At 40.3% G+C, this 17,968-nt stretch overlaps 2 protein-coding genes across 8 annotated transcripts; one reads left to right on the forward strand and one right to left on the reverse strand.

Annotated features, from left to right (window-relative positions):
- The first annotated feature begins 111 nt into the window (after positions 1-111).
- Positions 112-15,367, forward strand: LOC110491542 (histone acetyltransferase KAT7). 7 transcript variants are annotated; one of them, XR_005036460.1, is made up of 16 exons: positions 113-294; positions 381-430; positions 2,883-3,033; positions 3,236-3,484; positions 3,649-3,731; positions 3,841-3,921; positions 4,270-4,368; positions 4,680-4,790; positions 4,918-5,121; positions 7,087-7,176; positions 7,557-7,697; positions 7,855-7,948; positions 8,272-8,418; positions 9,050-9,156; positions 14,184-14,402; positions 14,507-15,367. XR_005036460.1 is itself a non-coding variant. In XM_021565073.2 (15 exons), the coding sequence occupies exons 1-15, from the start codon at positions 234-236 to the stop codon at positions 14,283-14,285; spliced, it is 1,758 nt and encodes a 585-aa protein (XP_021420748.1). In that variant the 5' UTR covers positions 112-233; the 3' UTR covers positions 14,286-15,367. The 7 variants fall into 7 exon arrangements, 6 of the variants coding, with proteins under 6 accessions (XP_021420748.1, XP_021420747.1, XP_036802320.1 ...); XM_021565073.2 differs by having other exon boundaries at positions 112-294; positions 4,930-5,121; positions 14,184-15,367; XM_021565072.2 differs by having other exon boundaries at positions 14,184-15,367.
- Positions 15,189-17,002, reverse strand: LOC110491543 (protachykinin-1). Its single transcript, XM_021565076.2, has 6 exons — positions 16,677-17,002; positions 16,397-16,493; positions 16,170-16,205; positions 15,901-15,954; positions 15,526-15,600; positions 15,189-15,329 (listed from the first exon to the last, which is right to left on the reverse strand). Exons 1-6 carry the CDS (start codon positions 16,788-16,790, stop codon positions 15,292-15,294), a joined length of 414 nt encoding a protein of 137 aa, XP_021420751.1. The 5' UTR covers positions 16,791-17,002; the 3' UTR covers positions 15,189-15,291.
- Between the last annotated feature and the right edge of the window lie 966 nt (positions 17,003-17,968).

Consider the following 17,968-nt stretch of genomic DNA (forward strand, 5'->3'; position numbering starts at 1 on the left):
CCAATCGCGTTAATGTTGTTATGTTGCGTCGCACGGTTGCTAAACAAATCGTCACGCAATCTCTTCTCGAAGTCAGGTTATGAGTCGAGAAACCTGCTATTTTCCTCAGAATAGCCCAGAATAGGCTGTGCGGCCCATTGACAATGTATGGGTAAAGTATACAAGGGGCATTAACACAATTCCGTCTCCTCAAAAGTGCCTATGGTTCAGGTTCAGCTCAGCTGAGGGGACAAATGCATGAATGTGATATGTCTGGCTCTACATTCCTTCAGAACATACGGGCTTGCAGAAAAGGTATATGTGCGCTTGCATGCAACCAGATGTATGTCAGAATATGTCAGCTTCATGTAAAAAGCAAAATTATTCTCATCCCTGTTCAGTGACGTTTTGTTGGATACATAGTCTGGCTGCAGAAGTCTTCCAGAACCAGGTATGCTCTGCTATTTTAATTTTGCAATATAGGACAACATTCCGCTCTAGCATATCCTTACCCCTATATTCTTTATAGGCTATTGCTGACTGTCCTATATGCCTAGGGCCCTATGCTATGTTTGTCAATTAATACAAGCCTTTAACTTTTCCACATGATAATTTATTTGAATTCTTTGGAGGTTTGCCCAATGCTTTGGATATGTTCATGCTATTAGGTCTACTGATTTTTGTTTGTTTTATGTAGTGCGTTGTCCTAGTTTTTTCTAAAGCATTTATATGTGTGTGTTTTTTTCTCTTCTTTTTAAAAATAAAGGATGTGTGTGCACAGTTCAGCAATAGAAAATTAGAAAAGTAAGAAAGCTTGAGAAATAATATAGATTGATTGAATTCAAGTGATTACTGTAACATATCATAGCTTTTTTAAATCTGTTCATAATCAGTATTCCAGGAAATGTTGCACAGCACTACAAGTTATTTTTCTCTCTCGCTTTACCAAGGTTTCTGCTGAGTATGAATGATTGTGTCATGGTATTTACTCTTTGATTGAATTACACTATCAGTGTATAGACAGTTTCTATTTCGCAATGATACTAATCTCTCATATTGATGAAAGACATTTACCACAAACAATAGTCCAGAGACCAATATCAAATAGAGGCCAAGCAGTAGCAGCTAATGTATTTATTTATCCTTTGATGAGCAGTGATCTGAGTAACAGATAGGCTTGTTACCATATAGACTATATTTTTACATAGAGTTACTGAGCTTCACAATAAAAGGTGAGTAATGTCCAATCAGTGGGATAATACATTTAATCATCACTGATATGTCTGCTTTGGTTTTTGACACGAGACAACACATAGTTATCCCATAGTACAGATAGCTTTAGAACTCACACCAATGTATGTAAACTAGTAGAACTGTACAAGAGTCATACAAATTAGAAAGAAACAAAGATTTCGAAATATATTCGAGACCTATAACCCACCTGTGACAGAAAGTGTTAGCAAAGATGGCAGATAAATTAAGATAGTTCAATCAGGCCGTTTATTACCATTGAAAAAATGACTTTTCTTGTTGAAAAGCGGTATCCCAAGTATTAATACAGTAAAGTACACACACTAAAGGGTAATTATTATTATTGTTTCTTCTGTAAAATAGTGTTTTTAGACACAACTGCAAACTTCAAGGAGTAGGGCATTCAAGGCTTTGGTTTGATGGGAAGTCGTAATGTCATAGGCCTCCCCCTTGCTTGAAGAACAATATTATGTTTCTTCAGAGAAAATATATTTGTAGTGATGTCCAATGTTTTTTTGTTATTGTATTGGAATTTGAAATTTAAAATAAAATGTTTAAAAGTGTTTTTTTTTTAAAGAGACGAAGCGAGGAACAACTGGGCCAAAAAATATATATTCTCCCCCCAAAAAACAAAAACAAAAGAGGGGCAAAAAAGAACAAAAGAGGAAAGACCCACCCCAACACTTGTGCTATTTCATGATGTACAAGCATTTCTCTACACCCGCAATAACATCTGCTAAACACGTGTATGTGACCAATACAATTTGATTTGAATTTATCTGGACCACCGATTGAGATGTGCCTTTTGATAAGTAGATCAGATGTTAAATGAGTTGAAAATAAGACTGGCGTGCCACCTATACAGTGCCACCCAGTGGAGACAGTACCACATGTGACATTACACAGAGGTTCCAAACGGAAGTGTGTTGTACCGAAAATGTGGCGCGAGACATAGCCAATGTTGTGTGTACATACACGTTTTTTTTTAAGTAAAAACTTAATCTAAAACAGTTCCATCCACTGCATTTATTATACAATTTGGGAACTACGTTGTTTTATGAGACGGGCGGCATAGGAACCGGCGTTCATCAAGGCAAATATGCCCCGTAGACGACAGGTACGAAACATGTAGGTCGGAAGCTAACGTTACGGCGTTAGCTAGCTAGCTGGATAAAGCTAACTTGATTAGCTATGCTGCTAGCATAATGTTGCTAAAATGTTAGCCAGTGGTCTCTATAATGCATTCGAAAGTATGAATGTTTCTTAACTAGCTAGATAACCTAATGCTAACTATCTAGTTAGCTACTGCAGATAACCTAAGTTAGTAAGCTAAAATGGCCTATTTTTTACGCTTTCAAGGTAGATTGCTAGCTAATGCTGCAATGGTGTTTTGCTAATGTTGCGTTGCCTATTTGGCTAACTAACGTTAACTGACTAGCTAGCTAGCTATTAAGGCTGTGTTTACATATCGATTTGTAGAGAGTAATTAGCTAGCTGTATATCTCATTTATGAGAAATTGATACATTTGAAGGAGCTAACGTTAGCAACAATTCTATAACCTAGTTAGAGCCATCATGACAAGCAAATAGTTAACGTTACCTGGCTAACGTGTTAGCCCTACCAGTCTTACTTTTTTTCCATTCTATCACAGAGTGTGCATTTGGGGAGCGGCTCTGATGGGACTGAAGATTCAGACTCTTCTGCAGAGCGAGAACAGACAAACAGCTCAGAGAGTGATGGGAACATGCCCAAGAGAACACGCCTCACAAGAGCATCTCTGCGCCTCAGCCAAAGCTCACAAGGTAAAGAAAGCCATGGGATGGATGCTTTAGTTATGAATCAAAACCTACATTGCAACTGTAGTAGTTAGGCTAGCGAACAATGAGTCAATCACCTGTATAGGAGACCTTGTGAGGGCTAACAATTGCTAGAAGAGTCCATTATTTTATCCTACAGTGTCAGTGTAGCTGAATGTTGTGCTGTTTCTCCCACATGCCAATGTAGACACACCAGATGTGAAGCGAGTCGGCGACCATGACGAGTCTCCGCCGTTGACGCCCACAGGCAACGCCCCATCATCTGAGTCTGAGCTGGACATCTCCAGCCCCAACGCCTCCCACGACGAGAGTGTGGCCAAAGACCCCGCCCTCAGAGACTCAGACAAGGACCTCTCCCACCGGCCCAAGCGCCGCCGCTGCCATGAGACCTACAATTTTAACATGAAGTGTCCCACACCGGGATGCAACTCACTGGGTAAGACAAGTGACTATTTGGTTAGTGGCACCACTGCTAGTTTAGTGGATGCTGAACAAGACTTGTCATGATTATTGTTAAGATTCTTATTATGAAATATCTCTGGTCAATTAATTTAATTATATGTAAACTCATTGCTTTTCTGTCTCTCGTGTTCCTTGCAGGACATCTAACAGGAAAACATGAACGCCATTTTGCGGTTTCAGGATGTCCTCTTTACCATAACCTATCTGCTGATGAATGCAAGGTAAATATGTCATTAAAATATTTGGCATTGCTTATTGAGGTACATTAACTTCATTGTCTCGTACAATGAGAGCTACAGAGAATCAAATGCCCATCCTTTTTATTGACAGGTGAAAGCAACCACTCGCGAGAAACACGAAGAAGAATCAAAGGTGCAGGAGGAAAGCAACAGACACGCTACACGACATCAGGTAAAATTAATTAAATTAATGTTGAATACTTTTTACGGTGATTAATTTTATCATGTCAGGTGGGGCTTCAATTGGCTCACCACGCTCTAGCAACTCCTTCTGGTTGGCCAGGCGCCCGCAGGCTGACCTCGGTCGTCAGGTGAACGGTGTTTCCTCCAACACATTGGTGCGGCTAGCTTCCGGGATAAGCAGGCAGGTATTAAGAAGCGCGGTTTGGCTGTTCAGGTTTCGGAGGACGCATGACTCGACCTTCGCCCATTGGGGAGTTGCAGTGATGAGACCAGATCAAAAAAGGGGGTAAAATAAAAAATAGCTAAAATCACAATGAATTCCTGTTGTGTCCACCAGATGCCCACATCAAAACAGACGAGATACAAAGAGCAGGTGACGGAGATGAGAAAGGGGAGGAATTCTGGGCTTCCCAAGGAGCAGAAGGAGAAGTACATGGTGAGACATAGGACAGATCTCCCCCATTCTAATGACTAGAGGGAGAATCATGTTTGCTATGGGGATCCTCTGGTCACTTGGCCCTTCCACCCCTACGGGAGAGCAGCTCCCAATCAGCCCAGTCAAAGCTCTTCTCTGTCTTGGCACCCCAATGGTGGAACAAGCTTACCCCTAATGTCAGGACAGCGGCCCATCTTCCTGAAAATGTCTGAAACGCTACCTCTTTTTAAAGAGTATATTCAATAAAGCCCGTTTATTGACACAATCAGCACTCCGTCACCCAACTCTTTTTCTTTCCATCTCGTCTACAGGAGCATCGACAGAGCCACGGCAACACCAGAGAACCTCTTCTGGAGAACATCACTAGTGAATATGACCTGGAGCTTTTCAGAAAAGCCCAGGCACGCGCATCTGAAGATCTGGTAAGACAAAAACCTCAGTGCACCTTCATGCATAATAAACCAATCGTGTTTTAGATTATTGTAGATAAGATGTTCTTGGTAGTTTAGAAGAATTTCATATTTCTCCTCTCTCGTTTTCCGCTTATTGAAAACGCCACAGGAGAAGCTGCGGATCCAGGGACAGATCACGGAGGGCAGCAACATGATCAAGACCATCCTGTTCGGCCGCTACGAGCTGGACACGTGGTACCACTCGCCCTACCCCGAGGAGTACGCCCGCCTGGGACGTCTCTACGTCTGCGAGTTCTGCCTCAAGTACATGAAGAGCCAGACCATTCTGAGACGACACATGGTAAGATATACAGTGCCTTCAGAAAGTACCCCTCGACTTTGTTATTCCACGTTTTGTTACAGCCCGAATTTCAAAATAGATGAAATATTATTTATTTTTTCACTCACCCGTCTACACACTATACCCCATAATGACAAAGTGAAAACATGTTTTTAGAAATGTATTGAAAATGAATTACAGAAATATCTCATTTACATAGGCATTCCCACCCCTTTGCTATGCCACCCAAAATGTAGGTCTGGTGCATCCAATTTACTTTGATCATCCTTGAGCTGTCACGACAACTTGATTGGAGTTCACCTGTTGCCAATTCAGCTGTGTGTTTCTTTCTAAATGTATGTCCAAACATGTCTATATAAGGTCCCACAGTTAATCGTAGATGTCAGAGCAAAAACTTGTCAAGTCCAAAGAACTGTCTGTAGATCTCCGAGATAGAATTGTTGTGTCTGGGGAAGGGCATAAAACCATTTCTAGTGTTAAAAGTTTTGAAGAGAGCAGTGGTCTCCATCATTGACAAATTAAAACAAATATGAAACTGCCTAGATCTGGCTGTCAGACCGAACTGGGTAAGAAGGACCTTGGTCATGGAAGTGACCTAGACAGAACTACAGAATTCCTTGGCTGAGATGGGAGAACCTGCCACGAGGACAACGGTCTCTACAGCACTTCACCAATCTAGGCTTTATGGGAGAGTGGCCAGTCGGAAGCCACTCCTGAGAAAAAGTCTCATGACAGCATGCATAAGGCAAATTATTCTGTGGTCTGATGAGACAAATTTAACTCTTTAGCCTGAATGCAAAGCTCTGTGTCTGGAGAAAATCAAGCACAGCTCATCTCCCAACGGGGAAGAATCATGCTATGTATGCTTTTTAGCGTCAGGGACTAGGAGACTGGTAAGGATAGAGGGAACAATGACTGGAGCCAAATACAGCAAACTCTTGATGAGAGAGTTTCTTCAGAGTGCAAACGACCTTAAGCTGGGGCATAGAGTCCACGTTCCAACAGGATAATGACCCCAAAAATACAGCCAAAACACTGCTGGATTGGCTTCAGAACACGAATGTGAAAGTCCTTGAGTGTTCCAGTCAAAGCCAAGATTTAAATCCCATTGAAAATCTGTGGAAAGACTTGGGAGAGGCGATGAACAGCAATCTAGCTTAAGAGCTTTGAGAAAATCTGCAGATGTTCAAAGATTCTTCCAAATGGTCTACGGTACAACTCCCGCAGCCGCACTCCTTTTGAGAAAAAGTATTTTCCTTTTTATCCTGACAAATGTTGACTCTCCTGAACACTAACGCCGGAGTACAATGTTAATGATATAGGGTCCTATCATGGTACAAAAATAAACATTGTTCTAAGCTCATAGACATACCCAAGACGACTCAAAGCTGGGCTTTATAAATACATTTGATTGAATCGCCACCAACGGTGCTTTTACAAAGTATTAACTCAGAGGTTTGAATACTTATGTAAATGAGATTTCTGTGTTTCATTTTCAATACATTTGCAAATATTTCTAAAAACATGTTTTCATTTTGTCGTCATGGGGTATTGTGTATGGATGGGTAAGGGGAACAATCAATTTAATCCATTGTGAATTCAGGCTGTAATACAACAAAAATGCGGAAAAAGTCGAGGGGTATGAATACTTCCCGAAGGCACTGTAGAAAAGCCAGTCCTATCACCTCTTAAGCTGGGGTTACACAAATCAACTTTCACACAATGTTTGTTGCAGGTTGCAAGTGACATCCTCTAAAGCAACCTTTGCTGATACTCGAAGCAACTCAAATGTGATTGAAACTGCATGCAACAGCCAATCAAAGTTTAAGCTCCTTTTGTCATATGTTTGGGAATTCTAAACTCACCCAATGACTTCAATTTCAGCTGAAACTCTTCAGAGAGGCCTTTTTTAATGGGGGTTTGAATGAGCAAATCAATAGTGTTGTCTCCCTGTGTGTTTGTTAGGCTAAGTGTGTGTGGAAGCATCCGCCCGGCGATGAGGTCTACAGGAAGGGAGCCATCTCTGTCTTTGAGGTGGACGGCAAGAAGAACAAGGTGAGGGGGCCTACACACTTGAACTCGTACACAACAAATGCTTTTTTTCCTGTCTCCGTTTTATTCTCCGATCTAAAGAACAAAGAAATAATCATGGTTGAATTATTACCTTTCGTTTTGTCATGTCTCACGTTTCTTCAGGGACCCTAACCCCACTGGTGCCTTGCACTCCTATAAAACAAGCTACATAGAATATGAATCTATGGATAGGTCACATACACTGGATAGGTGCAGTGAAATGTGTTGTTTTACAGGGTCGGCCACAGTAGTACGGCACCCCTGGAGGAAATTAGCTCTAACCGCTAGTCTACCTTTCGCCCCTACATTATCCCTGGCAAGGTCTTTGGGGAATTTAAATGGTGTGTGGTTTCCTTTTCCAGATCTACTGCCAGAACCTGTGTCTACTTGCCAAGCTCTTCCTGGATCACAAGACGCTATACTACGATGTGGAACCCTTTCTGTTCTACGTTATGACTGAGGCAGACAACACAGGCTGCCATCTTGTGGGATACTTCTCTAAGGTACCCATCCATTATACTCTGTTCAAATTGATAGTGTCTCCCATAACTTTTTGATACGGTTTATAACAGAGCTTTTTAAAAATTATTATTAGGGACGTCTCTGTCATTACTTTAGTTTTAAAGATGAGATTCAGACCCATATCCTCTGTTTTTTCAGGAGAAGAACTCTTTCCTCAACTACAACGTCTCCTGCATCCTGACAATGCCCCAGTACATGAGGCAAGGCTTTGGGAAGATGCTGATTGACTTCAGTAAGTATAGACTAACTCTGTTTTCCCCTTGTTAGATTGGCTACTGCAACTACTGCCAGGGGGCATTTCAAGATGCTGATATATTTTGTTAAGCCTCCCAGGAATGACAACAGAGTCTTGCTGGTCAAAAATGGCTTTTAATGTCCTGAAAGCAACTTCTTTATGTGTTGTCATTACGCAGTTATTGCAGTAGAAACTACAGTTCCTTTAGCAGTTTTTTTTGCTTTTCTCCACCAGGTCTCATTGCTATGCAAGTGCAGTCCATCTCATTACTTATTAGAACTGCTAGTGACCACCCTGCCGGCGCTCTCCCCTTTCTGTAGGCTACCTGCTGTCCAAGGTGGAGGAGAAGGTGGGCTCCCCAGAGCGGCCCCTCTCGGACCTGGGCCTCATCAGCTACCGTAGCTACTGGAAAGAGGTGCTGCTGCGTTACATGTACAACTTCCAGGGCAAAGAGATCTCCATCAAAGGTGACAGAGGACTTTACAAAGAACTGATTTTTGCAAATATGTTTTGGTGCTTAATGCCGCTCTTGACTGTTGAGAAAATATTTCCTCAACAATCTACAATTAGTTTAGGGTCAAAGGTGAGGGTTTAAAATTACCCGGGTAAATTATGTAGCTTGTTCCGGTCACACACACACGCCATACACTCTCACACAATCTCCAAAGTGTCCTCTTTAAATTTCTCCCACATGAGCATATGTATTTTTTTTCTCATTTAGAAACATTTTAATTTGGGCCTGTCCATATCGGCTAATTCTCCTCTCATAATGAATTAGTCCGTAGGTGGAGCATCAAACTGCTTAACGAACATGCACTAAGCATTAAACCTGGGACGGCTACCTTTGATTTATCACTCTATTTGTCATGTATTCGCTGTAGCTTGTGTGTTTACAGCCCTATCAATCTGTTTTATGGTTGTCAAGTCTGTAAATGTTGATGATTTAACGTTAATTATTTAGCTTTTTCAGGTTAGTCTCAGTTTCATTTGAACACATGAGATGATTTTCTTCCAAGCATTTGAATGACTAGCATTTAAATGATTCAGTATTTTGAATGAGTGCGTGAAGAGCTGTGCGTTGTACTCGTGTGTGTTCAGAGATCAGCCAGGAGACCGCGGTGAACCCAGTGGACATTGTCAGCACCCTGCAGTCCCTGCAGATGCTTAAGTACTGGAAGGGAAAGCACCTCGTCTTGAAGAGACAGGTAAGTGTCCCCTTCATGAAGGTGTGTCATGACAATATCAACATCGGTTAACCCTTTATACTCTGATCCCATGTACGGGATCAAAAATGGGAGATTTGGTCACTGATAAGAACGCGGTGGCTGTACAGTAACATACTATACATTACATCAGAACTCTGGGTGTCCGCTTTACGATGTATAGCTTTCAAATGACAGGCGTTCTAAACGGGACTACCACCCGCTAGCTACAAGTGTGCTCTGTTCAGTTCCTCCAAAGGCACAGCCAGGAAAGCTAAAAAAATAATAAACTCCTAGTTGAATGCTCTACTGCCTGAGTCTTACGTGTATTGAAATCACTGCACACTTTGGAGTGGCCACTTGAAGATACCAGTGAGACCTCTCACTCAAATCCTTGTAAGGTTATATCTTATGTTGTATCTACCCCAGATCTTGCAGGAATATTCGTATATAGTATTGAATGTATTCAGCGTTTTAGTATTGCCCGATTTTCTGTTATCGAAACAAATGGCTGCAAAAAGTACAGTGCCGGTGAAATGCACATAAAATCAACAGTGAATTCGGTTCCTGTCTCAGGTGAACTGTTTGTTCAGATAATTCTCAGAAGTTTTTCCTTTCAATTGCAACTGTGATTATGCATATTCTTCTAATATTTTTTTCTGTTTGAGCATTTCAATTGGGGCCTATCCATATAGGTAAAGGGTTAAGTAATGTCCCCCATCACGTACCCAACAGTGTGTGACATCACAATATCCCATTCAGCCCAGTTTGTCAGTTAGTTTATACCCTAGACGCGGCACCTAAAACCTGTGAAGGAGGAGTTCTGTGAACATTTGAGACTGCAAAATCATGGATATGTCATGTGTTTACTGTAGCTTGTGTGTATGTAGCCCTGTCCATCTGTTTTATGTGGTTATCTGCAGTGGGTTTCATAAATATTCACCCCTTTGGATTTCTTCACATTTTGTGTTGCAAAGTGTGATTTTAAAATGGATTTAATTGTAAAAAAAAATAAAAAAATGTCAACGATCGACACAAAATACTAATGTCAGTGGAAAACATTTTCATATATACACTACCGGTCAAAAGTTTTAGAACACCTATGCATTCAAGGGTTTTTCTTTATTTTACTATATTTTCTACATTGTAGAATAATAGTGAAGACATCAAAACTATGAAATAACACACATTGAATCATGTAGTAACCAAAAAAGTGTTAACCAAATCAAAATATATTTTATATTTGAGATTATTCAAATAGCAACCCTTTGCCTTGATGACAGCTTTGCTCACTCTTGGCATTCTCTCAACCTGTGTCATGAGGTAGTCGCCTGAAATGCATTTCAATTAACAGGTGTGCCTTGTTAAAAGTTAATTTGTGGAATTTCTTTCCTTAACCTGTTGCGACGAGCAATCCTGTATCCGGGAGCGTAATTATAGCCTCAAGCTCATTAGCATAACGCAACGTTAACTATTCATGAAAATCGCAAATGAAATGAAAGAAATATATTGGCTCACAAGCTTAGCCTTTTGTTAACAACACTGTCATCTCAAATTTTCAAAAAATGCTTTTCAACCATAGCTACACAAGCATTTGTGTAAGAGTATTGATAGCTAGCATAGCATTAAGCCTAGCATTCAGCAGGCAACATTTTCACAAAAACAAGAAAAGCATTCCAATAAAAATAATTTACCTTTGAAGAACTTTGGATATTTTCAATGAGGAGACTCTCAGTTAGATAGCAAATGTTCAGTTTTTCCAAAAATATTATTTGTGTAGGAGAAATCGCTCCGTTTTGTTCATCACGTTTGGCTAAGAAAAAACCCTGAAAATTCAGTCATTACAACGGCAAACTTTTTTCCAAATTAACTCCATAATATCGACAGAAACATGGCAAACGTTGTTTAGAATCAATCCTCAAGGTGTTTTTCACATATCTATTCGATGATAAATCACTCGTGGCAGTTTGGTTTCTCCTCTGTTCAAAGTGGAAAAATGCACGCACCTGGACATTACGCAATAGTTTCGACGGAGGACACCGAGTGGACACCTGGTAAATGTAGTCTCTTATGGTCAAATTTCCAATGATATGCCTACAAATACGTCACAATGCTGCAAACACCTTGGGGAAACAACAGAAAGTGTAGGCTCATTCCTTGCGCATTCACAGCCATATAAGGAGACATTGGAACACAGCGCATTCAAAATCTGGCTCACTTCCTGTATGAAATTTCATCTTGGTTTCGCCTGTAGCATTAGTTCTGTGGCACTCACAGACAATATCTTTGCAGTTTTGGAAACGCCAGAGTGTTTTCTTTCCAAAGCTGTCAATTATATGCATAGTCGAGCATCTTTTCGTGACAAAATATCTTGTTTAAAACGGGAACGTTTTTCATCCAAAAATGAAATACTGCCCCCAGAGGTTCAAGAGGTTAATGCGTTTGAGCCAATCAGTTGTTTTGTGACAAGGTAGGGGGGTATACAGAAGATAGCCCTATTTGGTAAAAGACCAAGTCCATATTATGGCAAGAACCGCTCCAATAAGAAAAGAGAAATGACAGTCCATTACTTCAAGACATGAAGGTCAGTCAATCTGGAAAATTTCAAAAGTTTTTCAAGTGCAGTTGCAAAAACCATCAAGTGCCATGATGAAACTGGCTCTCATGAGGACCGCCACAGGAAAGGAAGACCTAGAGTTACTTCTGCTGCAGAGGATAAATTCATTAGAGTCAACTGCACCTCTGATTGCAGCCCAAATAAATGCTTCACAGAGTTCAAGTAACAGACACATCTCCACATCAAATGTTCAGGGGAGACTATGTGAAAAAGGCCTTTTAATGATCGAATTGCTTCAATGAAACCACCACTAAAGGACACCAATAAGAAGAAGAGACTTGCTTGGACCAAGAAACACAAGCAGTGGACATTAAACCGGTAGAAATCTGTCCTTTGGTCCGAGGAGTCCAAATTTGAGATTTTTGGTTCCAACCATCGTGTCTTTGTGAGATGCGGAGTAAGTCAATGGATGATCTCCACATATGTGGTTCCCACCGTGAAACATGGAGGAGGTGGTATGGGGGTGCTTTGCCGGTGACACTGTCAGTGATTTATTTAGAATTCAAGGCACACTTAACCAGCATGGCTACCACAGCATTCTGCAGCGATATCCCATCTGGTTTGCGCTTAGTCCCACTATCATTTGTTTTTCAACAAGACAATGACCCCAAACACACCTCCAGGCTGTGAAAGGGCTATTTGACCAAGAAGGAGAGTGATATAAGCGCTGTATCAGATGTCCTGGCCTTCACAATCACCCGACCTCAACCCAGTTTGGGATGAGTCAGTCCGCAGAGTGAAGGAAAAGCAGCCAACAAGTGCTCAGCATATGTGGGAACTCCTTCAAGACTTTTGGAAGAACATTCATGAAGCTGGTTGAAAAAATGCCAAGTGTGTGCAAAGCTGTCATCAAGGCAAAGGGTGCCTACTTTGAAAGATCCTCAAATATTTTGATTTGTTTAACACTTTTGGTTACTACATGATTCCATATGTTATTTCATAGTTTACGATGTCGAAAAAAGTAAAAATAAAGATATAACCTTCGTAGATGGTGACTGGTACTGTATATATTTTTTAGATTAACGAAGAATAAATCACTAATATACTGTACCTTTTTAAGTATTGAACCCCCTGAGTCAATACACGTTAGTAACACCTTTTGGCAGCGATTTATAGCTGTGCCTCTTCTTGGGTCAGTCTCTAAGAGCTTTGCACACTTGGATTGTGCAATATTTGCCCATTTATTATTTTTAATTCTTCATGCTGTGTCAACTAACTTGGCCACTCAGGAACATTCACTGTCTTCATGGTAAGCAACTCTAGTATCTATTTTGCCTGGTGTTGTAGGTTTAGGTTATTGTTCTGCTGAAAGGTGAATTCCTCTCCCAGTGTCTGGTGTAAAGCAGACTGAAGCGGGATCTCCTCTAGGATATTGCCTGTGCTTAGCTCCATCCCATTTCTTTTTATCCCAAAAACCTCCCCAGTCTTTGCCGATATCAAGAATACCCATACCACGATGCAGCCACCACCATGCTTGAAAATAAGGAAGCAGTTACTCACTGATGTGTTGGATTGGCCCCAAACATAAGGCTTTGGATTTAGGCCAAAAAGTATATTCCTTTGCCGCGCTTTTTTTTAAAGGTATTACTTTAGTGTATTGTTGCATACAGGATGCATGTTTATTCTGTATATTTGTGTTCTTCTTTTCTCTGTCATATAGGTCATTATTGTGGAGTCACTACAATGTTGTTGATCCATCCTCAGTTTTCTCCCATCACAGCCATTGAACCCTGTAGCTGTTTTAAAATCACCAATGGCCTCATGGTGACATCCCTGAGCAGTTTCCTTCCTGTCCTGTAGCTCAATTCAGAAGGACGATTATCTTTTGATGTGTATGGGTGGTTTAATACATCATCCACAGCATCATTATTAACGTGACCATGCTTAAAGTGATATTCAATGTCTGAATAGTTATTGTTACCAATCTACCAATCACGGCCCTTCTTTGAGGCTTTCGAAATGCTCACTGGTCTTTGTAGTTAAATCTATGCTTTAAATTCAATACGTGACCTAGAGACCTTACAGATGAATGGGGGACAGTGGAAGGGGTAGTCATTCCAAATAATTTTAACCCCTTGTTTTACTCCTGAACTAATTTAGGCTTTCTTAAACAGAGGTGAATACTTGACCTATATTTGAGTTATTTAGTACATTTTATATATTTTTCTTTTCACTTTGACATTATGGATTGTTTTGTGTAGGTCACTAACAAAATCACAATTCAATCTATTCCATTCCCACATTGTAACGCAACAAAATGTGAAAAAATCCAAGGGGGGTGAATACTTATGATACCCACTGTATTTCATATCTGTAAATGTTGATAATTTTATGTCTTTGACTCGGTGCTCTTGAATGCGAGGCAAATTCCTCAAGGGCCAATAAATGAATTGAATTGAACTCTCCCTCACAGGACCTGATCGATGAGTGGAAAGCTAAGGAGACCAAAAGAGGCAGCAACAACAAAACCATCGACCCCAGCTCGCTTAAATGGACCCCGCCCAAAGGGACATAGGCTATAGGCTCACCAGTGAGCCACTTAATAAACTTGACTTTCTTCTACCACACCTGCTGGGATAGGAGTCCTATCAATACCACAGTGATCTTTATTCTACCACACCTGCCGGGATAGGAGTCCTTTCAATATCACAGTGATCTTTATTCTACCACACCTGCCGGGATAGGAGTCCCATCAATACCACAGTGATCTTTATTCTACCACACCTGCCGGGATAGGAGTCCTTTCAATATCACAGTGATCTTTATTCTACCACACCTGCCGGGATAGGAGTCCCATCAATACCACAGTGATCTTTATTCTACCACACCTGCCGGGATAGGAGTCCTTTCAATATCACAGTGATCTTTATTCTACCACACCTGCCGGGATAGGAGTCCCATCAATACCACAGTGATCTATCTTCTACCACACCTGCCGGGATAGGAGTCCCATCAATACCACAGTGATCTTCTAACCCTAAACCCACCCTGTAGCTGTCCCTTACTTGTTTTCTTTTGTGTCTGGGGGAACTCTCTTCCCTTTTTACATTTCGACTTGTATTTATATTTTAGTAATATGCCACCATGTAACCATTCAATCAATTCTTGGCTGAAATATTGTTAAACAATGAAGGTTACAGAATTTGAGTTGATGACTTGTTTTAAACGATCCACTTAAAGATGAGCTATGAATGTAGGTACATCTCGTCTGAGCTCTGACACTAGTGGATCACATGAGTGTTTTTGCTTCTTTGTCCACAAAAAAATATATAACTGACCGGCTGCAGCATTCCTGGCTATTTTATTTCATTCAACACAGTTGCGGTTGTTTGCAGAGACAAGTACATTTTTTTGGGGATGGAATATTCAATAATCATCAGCATGAACTTTGATACCTTAGATAGATATAGCATTTTGTTTCTTACAAGTATGAGATACAGTTTCGTTTTGTATGGTAGTTCTTTTTGAGTCTATATCAAAATTGTATAGGTCATGAAAACAAATCTTTTTTTTTTCTAGCTTTAGTAATATTGGAGTTGGTCCCATTCCTCTTGTGAATCTGCCAAATGAAGAAATAAAAAATATAACATACAAGTTCAAATGTTTCGTTTGCATTTAGTCAACACGAATGCAGGTTTTACATGTATGTTTTTGAAATTGCACAGTAAAACCTGTATTACATTTTGCAAACTGTACATTACAATGTTACAAAGTGCGCTCTGGTTTTAACCGTAACCTCAATGTATATGACAGACCTGGTTGTGTGTCTGATCCCTCAGCGACATCGACCGCAGTGCTGGGAGCATCTGGAATGATCCTCGTGAACGATTCTGCAGCACAAAACATTGCATTTGGTTATGACACGCGACGGCAATTGTTGACACCCGTTTTAAATTTGACTTCTCTCTGCTGTGTGTTTGTCTAAAAAAAAAAAAAAAAAAATGCCTTGAGATTTCAAATGATATAAATCATGCCATTTAGCAGACACTTTTATCCAAAGTGTTTTAGTCATCCGTGTATACATTTTTACGTATTGGGGGGGTTCTGGGAATTGAACCCACGCTGCAAGAGCCATACTCCTCTACCAACTGAGCTATAGAGGATTTTATATGAAGTGTAATAATTCTTACCCCCACTTAGTGCTCTTCTTCCCATAAGTCCAACAAACATGTCCCCTTTGTTTCCTGTTGAAGACATCACCAGGAAAGGGAAATTTAAAAGGAGATGCATATTTTTTTCTCATGTTAAATGTAAAACATATTTTAAATCCATATAATGCAGAAAATGTGTTATTGTTATGATTTAGATACTGAATAATCCACAATATAGTATATGGACCAGAGTGTACTGTATACCACTATTAAAAAAAAAAAGTGTTAGTCCATTGTGCTATACTCACGTTTTCTATCCACTTTAATAGGCTGCGGCTGATCGTCTGTAATTAAAGGGACCTGATAAGCACTCAAATGTATTTGAGTTCAAAATATTAGCTTTTCTTGTCAATTAGATATAATACGTACTCAACATACAATCATCATACAATTTTGTATTCTAGTCTACCTCCTTCAAGAGCCTTTTCAAGTCAATCATTCTTGTTATGGACAGGCAGAATGTTATAGTGCTTACCTGAGCGTTTGCCCATGAGCCCGTAGAACTGACGGGCTTTGGATCTCTTTATCAGACTAGCCACTTGGCTGGACAATCTCTCTTCCAGTGGCTCATCCTGGCGAAAGGATTAAAGTGTCTTTTTTCCACAACATTTTTTTTCTTGATTTATTTGTGAAAAAGCAATGTTCGATTGCGACAATTATTACTCGCAAATATTTTTTTGTTCTTGGTTCAAATCAGGAATATACTAATGATATAAACTCGTCTTGATAATAGAAGTCTAAAACGTTCCACTTACCTGCCAGTCTTTTGATACCCAGTGTTCCTTGTCAACACTAAACGACAATCCTTGGTATGTATACACCAGTGCAAACAGGGTAACTATTACCAGCTGGAATTTCAAGATATCCATTGAATGTGATGATACTAGGCAAAGCTATATTCAAATAAGACTCTTTTTTTTTTTTGACTTAAGAAGTATATATCTTCAAGCAATAATGATAGTTGGCTGTTGAGTGAGCTCAGAAAAGGTCTGCTATCTTCTCTGATGGATTGCGGACTGAGTCTATTCCCTGTCGGTCTGATCCTGCACTGAATACAACGTCCATTTTATAACACAGTACCCCGTACAAGCTCATGTTCCCTCCCCTCTGGACGCCATCAAATCATCAAGCTCACACTATTATTATACAACATTTAACAAATATGATGTGTTTTTCACATCATGCTGAGAGATGCAGGAAATATGTTTGTGAATACTTGTAGTATGCAGGTCCATCGTTAAGGAAACGAAATATAGGTGAGGCGAATGCAACGAGCTGTCGTCCAGTTTGAGCACTTGGACTGATGATATATGCATAATGCCCAATATCCAATTTACAGAAAGGGCCATTGTGCTTGTACTTTTATAATCCTTGGTTTGCTTTAAAAGTTTATCCTGGTGCTCACCTCGTTCCCTTGGGTTTGATTGGGATCTGAGTGTATGTATGTGATTCACAGTTAAATATTAGCATTTTTTTTTATTTGATTCTGTAATTTCCATGTTTATCAAACCTACAACCAGGACTCTGTATTTGCCAGAACCGTAAGTCAGCAGCCTCGTGTTTGACCTTCTGATCTTTCTCTTTGATGTGAGGGGCGCTTGAAAACTGCCGCCTGACATCTTTGAACAATGTCTTGTTAATAATGGCTCCTTGTAACCCAGTCAGTGTTTGCCTGTTCATTAATTGGCTCAGTGAATCATACCTAGGACAGGTCAGCCCAATATAGACCTCGTAAATAAGGTTAAAAAAAAAAAACGCCCATAAAAACAAACCAAGTGGATGGCTAAATGGCTCATTCAATCATCTGAACTTGAAGCCGTATGTCTTGAGAAAGCGGTGTGCACTATGGTATAGTATGGTGAGTGATCGGGTTGGATACCGCTCTGTGACCGCGTCTCATGTCGGCCGAAGTGGGTTCAGCTGAGATGAACAGAGCACCAGAGAATCTGACACTCTCGTATGGGTTCTACACTTCAATAATAAGCCACATTTTAGTGACCTACTTCAGGCTTTTCTTGAGAGAGATGGCTATAGCGAGCAGATGGTT

This window comes from Oncorhynchus mykiss, chromosome 16, assembly GCF_013265735.2.
Source record: "Oncorhynchus mykiss isolate Arlee chromosome 16, USDA_OmykA_1.1, whole genome shotgun sequence".
In the NCBI taxonomy this organism is placed as follows: domain Eukaryota; kingdom Metazoa; phylum Chordata; class Actinopteri; order Salmoniformes; family Salmonidae; genus Oncorhynchus; species Oncorhynchus mykiss.